Source organism: Gymnoscopelus microlampas (genome assembly GCF_963454915.1).
Source record: "Gymnoscopelus microlampas genome assembly, chromosome: 5".
NCBI lineage: Eukaryota > Metazoa > Chordata > Actinopteri > Myctophiformes > Myctophidae > Gymnoscopelus > Gymnoscopelus microlampas.
This window is the reverse complement of record NC_139942.1, coordinates 18,833,987-18,849,213: the sequence shown is the minus strand read 5'-3', so window position 1 is coordinate 18,849,213 and position 15,227 is coordinate 18,833,987. Positions and strand designations below refer to the sequence as shown.

The window sequence follows — 15,227 nt, the reverse complement described above, 5'->3', positions numbered from 1 at the left end:
TCACCAACTGGCACCACACGCTGACTTAACCCATTGAGACCTGAAGCCGATTCTACATGTCTCCTAAATCTCAACAGTATTCTGAAAAACGTATGTTTCTATATCAGTGGTGTTCAATCTTTTTCATGTCAAGGACCCCCAAAATGATATGTACATTTGGCCGCGGACCCCCATCAAAATATTTTGTTCCAGGGACCCCCCAGAAGCAACGATTTGAGTTAAAAATGTTCGCTTTAAAAATATATGTATTCAAAGATTTGCGCACATTTTCACGATTTTTCAAAAATAGCAGATCTACAAGCTCGTAGCGCGGCACTCGGTGCCGCGCTATGAGCTTGTATATCTGCTATTTTTGAATAGCCAAAAGTGTAAAATAATGCTTTTTAGCTCAAATCTAAAAATGACACAGTTCCAGGTCTTAATGGGTTCAACACACAGGCTTTTTAAAAACCTGACAGTGATAATCTGCCCGGTACGACCACATTCTACTACTGTCGGCCACTGCAGGAGCTGTCCAGCACAACCAGTGGTGTAAAGTAACTAAAGTACATTTACTCAAGTACTGTACTTGAGTACAATTTTGAGTTACTTTTACTTTACTGGAGTATTTCCAATTGTACATAATTGTATACAAATGATTCATTATTAGAGGTGTAATATACAGAGTAACATATAGTAACTGCATCGAAAAATCGTTTTGAATTTTCAACGATCTACTATATCGATAGGCAAACAGCTAAATATCGTATCGTTTGACTTTGTATCGTATCAAATCGTTTTGCAATGCAAATAATCAATGATATCAATACTAAGTACTTTTAAGAAGAAAAAAGAGAAAGAGGGGTTTATATCCAGTATCCATTTTTCACAGAGAATTTTTGGGTAAATAGATAGTTACTATATCGATTTTAAATCATTGAATCGAATCGTATCGTTCTAAATGAACCTGTCCTGTATCGGTCATGTATCGTATCGACAACCAAGTATCGTGATAGGTATCGAATCGTTGTTAAAACGTATCGTTACACCCCTATTCATTATAAAACATACATTAACCACTTTAGTCCTATTTTATACCTATAGAGCGTCGCAGTTCCGCCACTTCCTGATGCCGGAAGTAAATACTCAATGCATTTTTCCCATTGACTTTTCCAAAAAATATTTATATCAATCAATTTAAGCCTAGAATCAAGCCATCCAGGATCCTGGTGAATCATGACCATAAAACCTTTTTTTCTGTGATTTTTTAAAATTTTATATTTAATGATATGATATACTATATTTAATAACTACCCTTTGTTTTGCCGTTTTCAAATTTTTTTTTTCACAGAATCAAACGTTTTATGGTCATGATTCACCAGGATCCTGGATAGCTTGATTCTAGGCTTAAATTAATTTATATAAATATCTTTGTAAAAGTCAATGGGAAAAATGCATTGAGTATTTACTTCCGGCACCAGGAAGTGGGCGGGAACTGCGACGCTCTATAGGGTATTTGAAAATAGCCGATCTACAAGCTCACAACGCGTCGCATTGCGACGCGTTGTGAGCTTGTAGATCTGCTATTTTCAAACATTTTAGTACTTATTTTTTTGGTACTTTAAGTACATTTTGATAACCAATACTTTTGTACTTTTACTCAAGTATTTTTTGAATTCCGGACTTTTACTTGTAACAGAGTACTTCTACATTGCAGCATTGATACTGTTACTTAAGTAAAACATTTGAGTACTTTTTCCACCTCTGAGAACAACCACATTTTACTACTGTCAACCACTGGGAGCTGTCCAGTACAACCACAATATTCCGCTGTTTGCCACTGAGCTACACTGTTGCACAGGGCTAGAGTTAAATGCCTGGCTCAAGGGCACCGTCATGCCTATACTTAGCCGCGTGCACCAAAAATAGCCGATCTACAAGCCCCCCGCAACCTGCTGTGACGTGTCGTGAGCGTGTAATTTTGGTGCAACGCACGACGCGCAACTTAGTGTAAATCAGGCATTTACTCTACTGTCGTTTGTGAGCAAGCAAGAGCATTACTTATTCAGAGATATGAGGTTTTTCTGCCCGATAGCGCCGATACATAGGAAGCAGCCAAAACCCCCAAATAAAACAGGAGGACTCCACTAGCACTCGTCTGTTCCGCCTCCAAATACCCACAAGCCACTGTGCTCCTGGACCAAAAAAAAAAGAGAGAAGACATACTTTCCCTCTTTTTGTCTCCAGCTCGTGTTCCTCGCGGGCGGCCGGGGCCTCTCCACGTTCATTCATTCTGATCAAAATCAAGCGGCCCCCATTTGGCATGCAGAACGATAAGGCGGTAACGCTCCATCGACGATGCTCCATATCAGCGTCTTGTCTGCCTGAATTATAGGAAAACATATAGCAGGGAAATGACATTCATTGTCAGGGTTTAATGCGGTTAATGAGGGGATCGGGACCCCCCCCCCGCCCAACCCCCCACGCCGCTAACCCCACAGGCACAGACACGCGGATCAAACCGATACCGGTTTTTATTTACTGATTTGTTTATTAATTTCTGTGCTTTAAATAACACACTGCACTCTGTCGCTTCTTTCTTTGCATTGTTGTATACTTTATCAGTTTTTTTTTTCTTTTTTTTGCCTTGTTTTTTCTATCGTCTCTGTCGGGTTGAAACCTCATATGTACCAAAACTGTTACTTTTCAGGTTTCAAATTCAAAAACAGCAAAAGTAGCAGATCTACAAGCTCGAAACGCGTCGCTTCACGCCGCGTTTCGAGCTTGCGGATCTGCTACTTTAAATGCTATTGCGTGACGTTCTAATATGATGTACAACTAACACAAATATGGAGATAAGAGGTTTCTGCCCGACAGCAACAATAAACCAGTAAAATCTTAGACGACGAACAATAAATTCTTACCTTTTACAGCCAATACGAGACCCATAATAAACGGTACGGTACGTGTCGTTCGGGGTCAGGTCGCCGTTCAAAAAAACGGAGGTTCGGGTTGCTTTTTTAGCCGCGCTGAAGTCCTGAAAATACTGAGGAAATCTGAGCGAGGCCCTCCAGATGGAACACTACAATACTTCACCTTCTGTAATTTCACTCCTATGTATTCTATACGACTTCCCCGTCGTGTTTCTTTGATGTGCTGTGGTTTCTGTCTATTATCCTTTTGAACGTCTTTTTTTTTTTGCGGCGAGTACGGTGTCTCTCTGCACCATGCTCATGTTTCCACCTCAAATGCATGAGGCATCGCTTGGATTTTGCTCGGGTCGTAATGGAAAACCGTGTAATGGGTCTACATACGGTTCCGCCCTCAGTCACGCCTCGCCTAGTTCAGAGCTGGAAGGTATATGCTTGGGCTTGAGTGTGATGTCGGTGTGGTCATTTGCAGTGGTGTGAAGGAACTGAGCACATTTACTCAAGTACTTGACGTATTGAGTGCCAGAATTATTTCTGGCTACGTGGTCCCAGTGCCAGAGATGTTTCAATTTATCTTAGATGTTCAAGTAGTCACAGAAGTAGTATGTATCACGGAGTATTTCCAATTTTCAGTACTTTTACTTCTACTCCCCTACAATTCTTGAAGACTTTAGTTACTAGTTACTTTTTGATTATTATTACAAAACATACATTAACCACTTCAGCCCTATATACATTTCGGGCCATTTGAAAATAGCAGATCTACAAGCTCACAATGCGTCGCGATGCGACGCATTGTGAGCTTGTAGATCGACTATTTTCAAAAATGTTTTAATACATTTTATACATTTGAAAACTTGTGAAATGGGACATTTTGCATAATGAGTGCTTTCTACTTTTGGTACTTAAGTACATTTAGAATTCCGGACTTTTACTTGTACAGTATTTCTACAGTATTGCAGTATTGATACTTTAAGTAAAAAATGTGAGTACTTTTTCCACCACTGCGTCTCACCTTGTTCAGAGCTGGAAGTGTACTTGGACTTGAGTGTGATGTCAGTGTGGTCATTTGGTTCTCATTAGGCCTCCTTTATGGAAGTGTTGTTTTGACTTTGATCCGTCCGTTATCGGCTGAAAGAATATGATACAGTCATTTTCAAAGACAAGGATATACCGTATTAGGCACGTACTGTACCTTTAAAAGTGATTGAAATTCACTCACATATCGTTGCTGTCGGGCGTAATCTCCATAGTTTAACTTTCGTGTTTTTTTCGTAAATTAACCCCTTACTTGATCATACACTACAGCATCACACAGAAGTATACAAAGTGGCAGATCTACATTTCGCACCGCGTTTCGAGCTTGTCGATCTGCTACTTTCGATAGCGTTTAATTGGAATCCTGAAAAGTAACAGTTTCGGACATAATTAGAGGTTTCCACCCCGAGAAAGACGCTATCTTTAACAGTAGTACAGTGTCTATGACATTTGGAGTGAATCAATGTTATCTTCTACTTGTAATTTGACTTGTGTGCGTTAGGTGCCTTTTAAGGAACACATCCTGACAGAACAGGATCGTTCTTCTTTCCTCTGGGTCATAGGGACAGCATTTCTATTATAAAATTACCTTTTATAAACGAGGCCCATTGACTACTATAAGCCCGCACGGATGAGGAGTTCTGTGTAACCATGTTTCGTGTTGTTTCCTATGTGACATGTACTCTACAGTGTATGTATAACGTGGCTGGTGGTGTTTCTCTTGCAGGTAAACTGTGGTCCAGGAGCATGAAGGTGACCTACAACCTCCTCCATAAACTGGGAAGCAAACAGGAGCCACTGGTCAGGCCGGGAGATCGGGTGAGTGGAAGAGCAGTGAGAGAGAGAGAGAAAAAAAATCCTATGTGATTAACCATTTTAGATTTATTTTGCTATTCAAAAACAGCAGATCTACAAGCTCATAGCGCGGCACCGAGTGCCGCGCTATGAGCTTGTAGATCTGCTGTTTTTGAAAAAACGTGAAAATGTGTGCAAATCTTTGAATATATATATATTTTTGTAACTGTCAAATGTCTCAACAAACGTCTTCATTTTTCTGAAAAACTATTGTTGCTATATCAGTGGTGCTCAGACCATTTCATGTCAAGGACCCCCAAAATTATGTTTTTGGCCGCGGATCCCCATCAAAATATGTTCTCTTCCAGGACCCCCCCCCCCCCCCCCCCCAGAAGCAAAGAAGAAAAAAAAAAGTATTCAAAGATTTGCACAAATGTGACTGGGTACAGTGCTTTATGCCGCATGTTGGCATTTTTCATTTTTGTTTTTTTTACATTTTTTTACATTTTTACGTATTATTAAAGTACGGAATATAGGCTTTCATATGATGTATCATTCATTGAAATCGGAACATATTTGAAGAAGATGTGTTCATTTGAATCTGGTTAACTATAATAGTGCAAACTGAGATAATCCCTCCAAAAGAATTGTCACTTCAGAGGACCTCTCAGCTCCAGGTAATGGGCGTGAACAATGGGTAATTTATTCAGCCTAGCCACTCCTCTAATCACTCCCCCATTGACACCTTTCAGCTGTCCACTCTGTTTAGTGCCAGGGACCCCCATAGAGGATCTGTGTTCTAAAAAATAGGCATAAGTAATCATCATCATAATTTATTTAATAAAATATTTATTTAAAAATAGCAGATCTACAAGCTCACAATGCATGCTTGTAGATCGGCAATTTTCAAATAGCCAATGTAAGTCAATGTATTGATAAAATCCAGTTGCTGGTGTTGTTCTGTGAGAGAAAGCTATGAAGTCTATGAAAACAAGCCCAAAAGAAACGACCAGTTTCACCACTTGAGCCATATTAAATCAGCTATTTTCAAAAAGAATCTTGAAAGCAAGCCCAAATAAGCAGTGGTGGAAAAGGTACTCAAATTCTCCACTTAAGTAAAAGTACCAATACAGCAATATAAAAATACTCTGTTACAAGTAAAAGTCCAGAATTCAAAATGTACTTGAGTAAAAGTACAAAAGTATTGGCATCAAAATGTACTGAAAGTACCAAAAGTAAAAGTACTAAATATTTGAAAATAACAGATCTACAAGCTCACAATGCGTCGCACCGCTTAAGTACAGTAGGCTACGTGAGTAAATGTACTTAGTTACTTTCCACCACTGCAAACAGCTTCACGTCGTCGTGACGTGACGTCTTTGTTGAACTGCAACATGGCGTTTGCACTTTGTTCATTTACAGCCTGTACATCTACATAAACGTTCAGATTTAAAATATAAAGTGCTTACATTATGGCCACGGATGTTACACTTGATTTCGGGTGGGTGTAAGTATCTGTATCTTCCGTATTGTTCAATAAAAGGCATTTTGATCCGATCGGCGGCCATTTTCTCATAGTTATAATGTATCAGAGTGCAATACACCTCCCAACCGATGCGGTCGCGTAGTTGAAAGCAAATGGATAAAATGGCCACCGATCATATTAAAATGCTTTTTATTGAACAATACAGAAGATACCTGTACTTATGTGGGCCCGTACATAATTGTAACATCCGTGGCCATGGGTTAAGCACTTTATATTTGAAATCTGAACGTTTATGTAGATGTACGGGCTGTAGTTCAGGCAAGACACTCGCCACTACGAGCTAACGAGGCTATGCTATCTAGCATAGCTACACGTTGTGGAATACAAACGAACGTCGAGCGGCCTGTTTAGCTAGAAGGTTGGTATAGCTCAAAATGGGGGGGGGGGGTCATCAAACAAACGGAGGAAAATTAATGAATAATCCTTTCTGGTGGGCAGATCAGAGCAACTTTCGCTATGCACCGTCCTAAAGTTAAACAACAACACCATAACTCCAGAGACCAGTGTTGCCAGATTCTGAGAGAAATAAGCAACCAGGTCTAGGAAAAAAAGCCCAAAATAAGCGACTATGGGCCACATGAGCATTTTAACCCTCCTTATTGTATACATCAGCTATTTGAAAATAGCAGATCTACAAGCTCGACGCGTTGTGAGCTTGTAGATCAGCTATTTTCAAATATTTAGTACTTTTACTTTGGTACTTTAAGTACATTTTGATGCTAATACTTTTGTGCTTTTACTCAAGTAAATGTTGAATTCTGGACTTTTACTTGTAACAGAGTATTTTTATATTGCAGCATTGGTACTTTTACTTAAGTAGAGACTTTGAGTACTTTTTCCACCACTGGAGCTTATAGATCTGCTATTTTCAAATAAAATCTTGGGGGCTAACTTATAACAACAATACCTGGCAACACTGGCTCTTGCGCGCTCAGACCATCGGCTCAGGCAGTGAAACCGGAGTACAATGCCTCGCTAGCGACCAATCGAAACCACTATGCTAAATCTCGGCCAAGTGTCTCTCCACCCCCAAAATACACAGACAAACTCGCAAAAAAGCAGCCTACTTTGCTATACTAATGTAACCATTTAAGGATTCTAAAACGACTAGCTTTTGCATTACAAGCCTTCTTCAACATTCGAACTGTGTTAATATGAAAAAAAACAAAAAACACAAAAAAAAAAAATCGATCTAAATGTTCCATTATCTACTGATTGTCACCTGGCGACATGAGGCACTTTTGACCAGTAGCAGTCACAAATGTTCAAGATAAAAACAAAAAAAGCAGATATACAAGCTCATAGCGGTGCCACGCTATGAGCTTGTAGATCTGCTATCAGCCAATGTATCAAAAATAATGGTTATAGCTGCCACCTTACTCCTCCATGTGCTGCCACCTTACTCCTCCAGTTAAACCCAGTCCAAGCTGGACCTGTAGTCAGTGTGTTCTCCTCCCAACCGGAAGCTTCTGCCTTTATAATTACTGTACTGTAAACCCTCCTTTTATTTTAGAAACCAGTGGTTTTATTGAAGCTATAATGAGACATGCAGGGGGAGGGGGGGTTGTTGGATATTTTAGATTTTTTTTTACAAGGGAAATCTGTCTTGCACATTGGTTCCAGTAATGAGTTTTAGTGAGGGAGGTCTCTCTCTCTCTGGCTGGTGGGGAAGATCTGGGGATAAAAACGGGCTTTAATTGCATTGAAAAGTGATACTTGGGGGGGTGTTGGCTGGTATGGAGAGAGAGAAGTTTATTTATATAGCGTTAACCCATTCAATCCGGGAACGCACCATTGTCATTTTTAGATTTCTTTGGATATTCAAAAATTGAACTCGGTGCCGCGCTATGAGCTTGTACAGTAGATCTGCAATTTTTAAAAAATATCGTGAAAATGTGTGCAAATCTTTGAATTTATATTTTTTATTTGTAACTCAAATCTTTCTTTCTTGAGGTCCCTGGAACAACATATTTATTCAAATGTTCGCTTTATAAAATATATGTTCAAAGATTTGCATAAAAGTAGATTTGTTATTTTTGAAAAGCCAAATAAATCTAAAATGACAGAGATGTGTCCCTGGATTCAATGGGTTAAAACAGGTTCCGGTGTCTTCAGTCTAAAATGTAGTCTAATTTTGAATGTCGCTCTGGGACTGCTGTGTAATCCGGATTTTGACTTTGTGCTCGATTGAACTGTTGCTATCATGTGCAACTTTTATATTTATCACTGACTTTAAACCTGAGAACTTTTAAACAGTCAACAAAAGCATGGTTGAGTAGGGAGTTTTAGAATTTTATTAGGGTTTGTTTAGTTTTTATGTTTCTGTGTTCTGATATGTGATGTTTCTTGTTAGGAAAAGTGTTTATTTAATGTACTTTGTTGTATTAGTCATGTTTTTTGTGAGGACCACAATGGAGATAAGTCTTTGTGTGTTTTATACTTGATGGTTTTAACCTGTACGCTTGTCATTTTCTAAAGGGACTACACCATGCATTTTTACTTTTTCTTCTTTTTTGTGTGTTTTTGGTCTCCCCTACCCCTCTTCTACCCCCAAAAATACCCCAGTTTGAACACTCAGGCTTTCACAGCAAATCTGGGGTTTTCTGTAAATTGGTCTCAAAACAGGCCAAACTGATTTGCAATACCTCCCGTTTTTCAGTTTATTTATATATATATATTTTATAAACTTTTTCCACACAGAACCTGCATACAAACTGGCATACAATAGCGCCCCGTGCCAAACAGGACAATGTGGTATTGCAGGTGAAAGTGCTTTATAAGCCAGAGAGAAGTTAGTTGGAATGAGTATATCTGAGGCTTGATTTAGGCTCAAACCTTTTGAAAAACGTTTGAGGGACATAAACAATATGATATTAATTATTATTATTATTTTTTGAATTCATGGTGTATATCCTTTAAGGTACTTTCAAATCAAATCAAATCAAATTAAATCAAATTGCTGCCTACTTGGCCAGGTTGTTCTTAGAGGTTCAATAAAAAAGATGAAAAAAAGAGAGAATTAGACACATCGAAATAGCCGTAAAAAAACACATGAAGAACACAAAGGTGAACCTGCAGCTTTTCACCTCTAAACTTGAATCTCAACAGCCTACATAACAAACAAAGCTGTCTTTTGTTTACCTCGCCGCTCTCTCTCCACTCTCACTGCTCTGGTATCAGCTTCATGTAACCCGATCCACTGAACACAACCTGCTCTTGTCAACATTGGCCCTGTTAGACAGTCATTATACTGGGACTTCTATTCACCGAGCAGCACTTTAGCTCATAGACTGAGCGCGCACGCACACACACACCCGCACAGATAATTATCATTATGTTGTCCCATTCATTGAGGAGGTGCACATTATCTTATAGCGTCAACTATCTGTGCCCTAAAGACACACAAGCACACGCGCGCGCGCGCGCGCACACGCACACACAAGCTTCACGTTTCTGACTCACAGCTGGGCTGGGCCTCTTGGTTTGTGGTACAGGTTTAAAGGAGCTAGTTTCAATTCACCACATAAACAGCATGAGTGCACAAGACAGACAAAGGAACACACACACGCGCACACACACACACACACACACACACACACACACACACACACACACACACACACACACACACACACACACACACACACACACACACACACACACACACACACACACACACACACACACACGCGCGCACACTCGGCTATTAAGCAGCACTTAGAGCAGTGCAGTGTGTTATCATCATTCAGTCAGCAACATGCAGCTGGAGCCACATGTGGTCCTGCATGGAGACGCTGCTGATAAAAGAGTGCGCTTTGACGCCATTGGCTGGCTTCCAGAGACGGTGCGATGCCATTGGCTGGCTTCCAGAGACTGTGTGATGCCATTGGCTGGCGGGCTACCAGAGAGACACATTGGACTTAAAGGAGAGATCCGGACATTTTAAGTGTTATCTTTGATGTGTCGCTAATCCCTCACCAACATTGAAAGGGACGTTGAGTTATTCCAGAGAGTCCCCTGTCGTCCAGTCTGGCGACCCCCTCCGTTGGCATAATGGGAGCCCGTGTAAGAGTGAAAATCGTCTCTCACAGAACCTGGCGTCTGCGGAAGAAACAAGCAACCAGCGTCATCTCGTTCTGCACGAACGATAGCTCGTTCGCGACATTCAGTGCATGTTTGAGTATCATGAGACTCCACGATGAGCAGTAGTAGAGAAAAAACAAACTTTGCATCGGTTATAATAGACGATTTTCACTCTTCCACGGGCTCCCATTATGCCAACGGAGGGGGTCGCCAGACTGGACGACAGGGGACTCTCTGGAATAACTCAACGTCCCTTTCAATGTTGGTGAGGGATTAGCGACACATCAAAGATAACACTTAACATGTCCGGATCTCTCCTTTAATGTTTTGAAGAGAAAATGGAGAACAGATATACAGTATGGATGATTTGTGGACAATTGAATACCTAGGACCCCAATGGAAACAAGACCGCAAGGACTTTTTTTGGTGTTATCCTATTAGACAAAGTGTTTGACTGAACTCGTGCTGTTTTACATTTCCGTCTAATAAAATATTCAATCAATCAATCAAACCAGAGAATTTTAATTAAAACGAATCAAAGCCAGTGCACTAACTTACCCCAAAATGACCCAGTTCTTTCATACAGCATATTGGCAGTTTTGTTTTTATTTATTTTTGTGTTGAAAATGTGATTCTGAGATCTGACAGAGAGAGACGTGCATGTGTGTGAGACCTTAGTAAAAACAAAAAAGTTATAAAACACCATTTTTCTTTTTAAATGCTAACAAATGCTAACCCCCCCCCCCAATCAAAATAGTACATTTCCACTCAGGGATCATTTGAACTCTTAACATGATTGCTGTTTGTCTTCCCATCCACAGGTGGCGCTAGTGTACCCCAACAACGACCCCGCAGCCTTCATGACGGCCTTCTATGGCTGCCTGCTGGCGGAAGTGGTTCCCGTGCCCATAGAAGTTCCACTCAGCAGGAAGGTAAGCTCTCACTCTGTTAAATATACAGCACACCCTCCAACTGATCTTCACCGGCAACTAATATTTACTTTAGTTTCCAGTCCAGTCAATAGGCTCTATGCACAGCAGCCATTTTGGAGAAAAATTGGGTCTCTTCTGTCTTCCTTCACAGGTGTTACCAATGATACTAATGAAGGCTCTGTTCCATTCTGGTCAAACAGAGTCAGGGTGCTGATATTGTGCATGTTGGCTCACTAGAAATACTAGTGGGTCTTAAAGTGTGGTCCAGGGACCCTCATGGTTCCTTGAGAGGGTGTAACTCTGAGAGTGTACAAATGGAACCAAATGGACCCTCCCGGGTCCATTTGGTTCCATTTGTACACTCTCAGAGTTATGGAGGTCCTTGAAATTAAAAAAGTTTGAGAACCACCGTGCTACACTAAATGGAACAGAGCCTTCATTAGTGTCATTGGTAACACCTGTGAAGGAAGCGAGGAAGGGGCCCAATTTCTGTCCAATATGGCTGCTGTGCATAGAGCCTATCGTATGCTACCCGGTTTCCCTTATATGGTCCCAACCAATAGCATTCATTTCCGAGTGCATAGGATGTAGGAAGATGGCGGATTTGAAATTGCTGAAAGATAAAGGCTTCATTTACCGCCTGTAGAGTCTAAGGGCGTAACGCCGTCCCTATTTTTTTTTACGGTCTATGATTTCAAAGCACAATATCTCCCCTGGTGAGAAACACTCCACAAGAGGTTAAACTGAGTGGAGGGTTTAACCATACACACCCCCCCTAGCTCTTAACGGCCGGGTAGAAAGACGGATGGTGTTAATTCCAACTTTTACAGCAACTTTCCCCTTGGAGCCCTGCCGCCTGAAACAGCAGCAGTACCACAGCCTGACCTTTTTTTCAATGCCAATACAGACCATAATGTGGCTGCCATTAATCCATTAAGACCGGGAACGCATCTCTGTCATTTTAAGATTTCTTTGGCAATTTTTTTTTTAATCGTGAAAATGCGTGCAAATCTTAGAATATATATTTATTTTTTATTTTTTAAAGCGAACATTTTTAACTAAAATCTTTGCTTCTGGGGGTGTCCCTGACTCCCTGGACCAACATATTTTGAGATGGGTCTCCTCGGCCATGCACATATAATGTTGGGGGTCCTTGACATGAAAAAGTTTGAGAACCACCGATTATATAGCAGAATAAGTTTGTTTTTTTAAACTGTTAGGATTTAGAAGACATTTGTAGAATCCCCAGAAGCAAAGATTTGAGTTAAACATGTTCGCTTTAAAAAACATATATTCAAAGATTTGCACACATTTTCCACGGTAAAAAAAAAATAGCAGATCTACAAGCTCATAGCGCGGCACTCGGTGCCGCGCTATGATCTTGTATATCTGCTATTTTTGAATAGCCCAAAGAAGTCTAAAGATAACACAGATGCGTTCCAGGTCTTAATGGGTTAAATCACACATTTCATCAGCCTCCTTGCACCATTCCTCTGCTCTATCAAGTACAGCACACCTGCTTCGACCGCCAGCGTTTGGGCCTCTCTGTGTGTATCCGTGATGTCCAGCCATGAAGCCATCAATCTGGACTTGACTGTTAAAATGTCTAGGTGTGCTTTGATTTAGCCCTGTTCGCCCACCAGGGGTGAACTTTGCATGATTCTCCCTGTGGGGTTTTAATAGGGACGAGAGCTCCAGCACACTTTTAACCCTCTAGACTTCACAGCCTGCAACGTGACACGTTGAGAGCTTGTAGATCTGCTATTTTTTTCTATTTTTGCTACTTTTGAACCTTAATCCGGAATTTGAATCCGGAATGGTAACGGCTCAAAAGTTTTGAATCTAGAAAAAGTTACAGTTTTTAACATTTTCCACCCGACAGAGACGACATAGACCATAGATATATAGATATAGACGCATAGATACTAATAATTTATAACCGTACCTGTACATGCATGTGAGAGACGGGCAGAAAGATGCAGTTGAAGGCAGATATTGACACGCAGCGACTGTATAAGAGAAAGGAGGCTAATTCCCAGGTTTCAAGTCCCGACGCCAAAGCTAGGACAGCAGTTTGTGTGTGTGTGTGATTTATTCCAGTCCTCTTATGTCAGTCGGCGTTACGACGTTTACACCAGAGCACCGACGGAGAGACGGAAAGTTGCATTCCTCTAATTCAAAGCAGCCGTTGTGAACTGTACTACCTCACCATGATTCACCACCAAACAAACTATATTATTAACCCATTCAGCCCAGGAACGCATCTGTGTCATTTTAGATTTTTTTAATAGACATTATTTTATACTTTGGCTATTCAAAAATAGCAGATCTGCAAGCTCATAGCGCGGCACCGAGTGCCGCGCTATGAGCTTGTAGATCTGCTATTTTTGAAAAATCGTGAACATTTGTGCAAATCTTTGAATTTATATGTTTTTTAAAGAAATGTTTTTTTACTCAAATCTTTGCTTCTGGGGATTCTCAAATGTCTTCTAAATCCTAACAGCTTTTTTTTTTTAAACGTATGTTGCTATAATATCAGTGGTTCTCAAACTGACAAGGACCACCCAAAAGGATTATGTATTTGTCCACGGACCCCCATCTAAAAAAATATTTTGTTCCAGGGACCCCCAGAGGCAAAGATTTGAGTTTAAAATGAATATATTATATTCAAAGATTTTCAAGATTTTTTTTTTAATACAAATAGCCGATATACAAGCTCGTAGCACGCTATGAGCTTGTAGATCTGCTATTTTTGAATAACCAAAGAAATCTTAAAAATGGCACGGATGGGTTACCGGATTGAATGGGTTAAAACCACGACTAAACAAAACATTAACTGTAAGAAAAAAACGACCCAAAACTGGCATGCTCCGTGTGAGCGTGTGTGTGTGCGTGTGCGCGCGCGTGCGTGTGTGTGTGTGTATGTGCGTGTGAGTACGAGGTGCTCTGGGTGGGGTCCAAGTCACACTTGTACGAAGGGAGAAATGGAATGAGAGGAAAAGGAAACATAGAAAAGGAAAAAAGTTGCGTTTCGGGCCAAGAGAGGCCTCGTATAACTGTATCATACGCAGCCATAGCTCATCAACGAGGGAACTGTATCGAAACCGCAAATCATCAAGATAAAGGAGCCATATATTGAAAGCTTAATGATTCATCAGAATACGCGTCTTTAGTCATGACTCATGACACGGTTGAAGTGCGAGTGAGAGACATCTGTCTGCACTGAGACCTTTTTCTCTTAGTCATACTTGGTCTGCTTTTTAACCCATTAAGACCAGGAACGCGTCGAAATACGGCATTTTAGATTTCTCTGGCTATTCAAAAATAGCAGATCTACAAGCTCATAGCGCGGCACCGAGTGCCGCGCTGTGAGCTTGTAGATCTGCTATTTTTGAAAAATCTTGAAAATGTGTGCCAAGTCTTTGAATATGTATTTTTTTTTAAGCGAACATTAGTAACTCAAATATTTGCTTCTGGGGGGTCCCTGGAACAAAATATTTTACAAAGGTTCGCTTAAAAATATATACGTTCAAAGATATGTACACATTTTCAAGATGATTTTTTTTTGTTGCAGGTCTACAAGCTCCGCGCTATTCGCTTGTATATCTGCTATTTTTTTAATAGCTAAAGAAATCTTAAAATGACACGGATGCTTTCCCGGATTGAAAGGGTTAATACAGCTGTTGCGATGTAATACAATCTAATGTTGTTTGGAAGGACTCAGGCGCAAACATATGGACTCAATTCTGTGTGTGTGTGTGTGTGTGTGTGTGTGTGTGTGTGTGTATACTTGTTAGGACCAAATATGAGAATTAGATGCCGTGAGGACCATTTTCCTGGTCCTCTCACGAACAATTCAACAGTTTTATGGTTGAAAACAATGGGCCTCATGCAGCAATAAGTTCCTAATGTTTCCTCTTACAT

The 15,227-nt window shown here is 40.5% G+C and overlaps 1 protein-coding gene across 1 annotated transcript in view; it reads left to right on the top strand.

Annotated features, from left to right (window-relative positions):
- LOC311044979 (disco-interacting protein 2 homolog C-like) overlaps nucleotides 1-15,227 on the top strand; it is a gene marked incomplete at its 5' end in the record, with an annotated part of 157,113 nt that overhangs the window by 45,497 nt on the left and 96,389 nt on the right. The window contains 2 exons of the mRNA XM_084056787.1: nucleotides 4,675-4,766; nucleotides 11,193-11,303. Of these exons, the coding sequence (XP_083912913.1) occupies nucleotides 4,675-4,766; nucleotides 11,193-11,303 (203 nt within the window). The remainder of the gene's footprint in view (nucleotides 1-4,674; nucleotides 4,767-11,192; nucleotides 11,304-15,227) is intronic.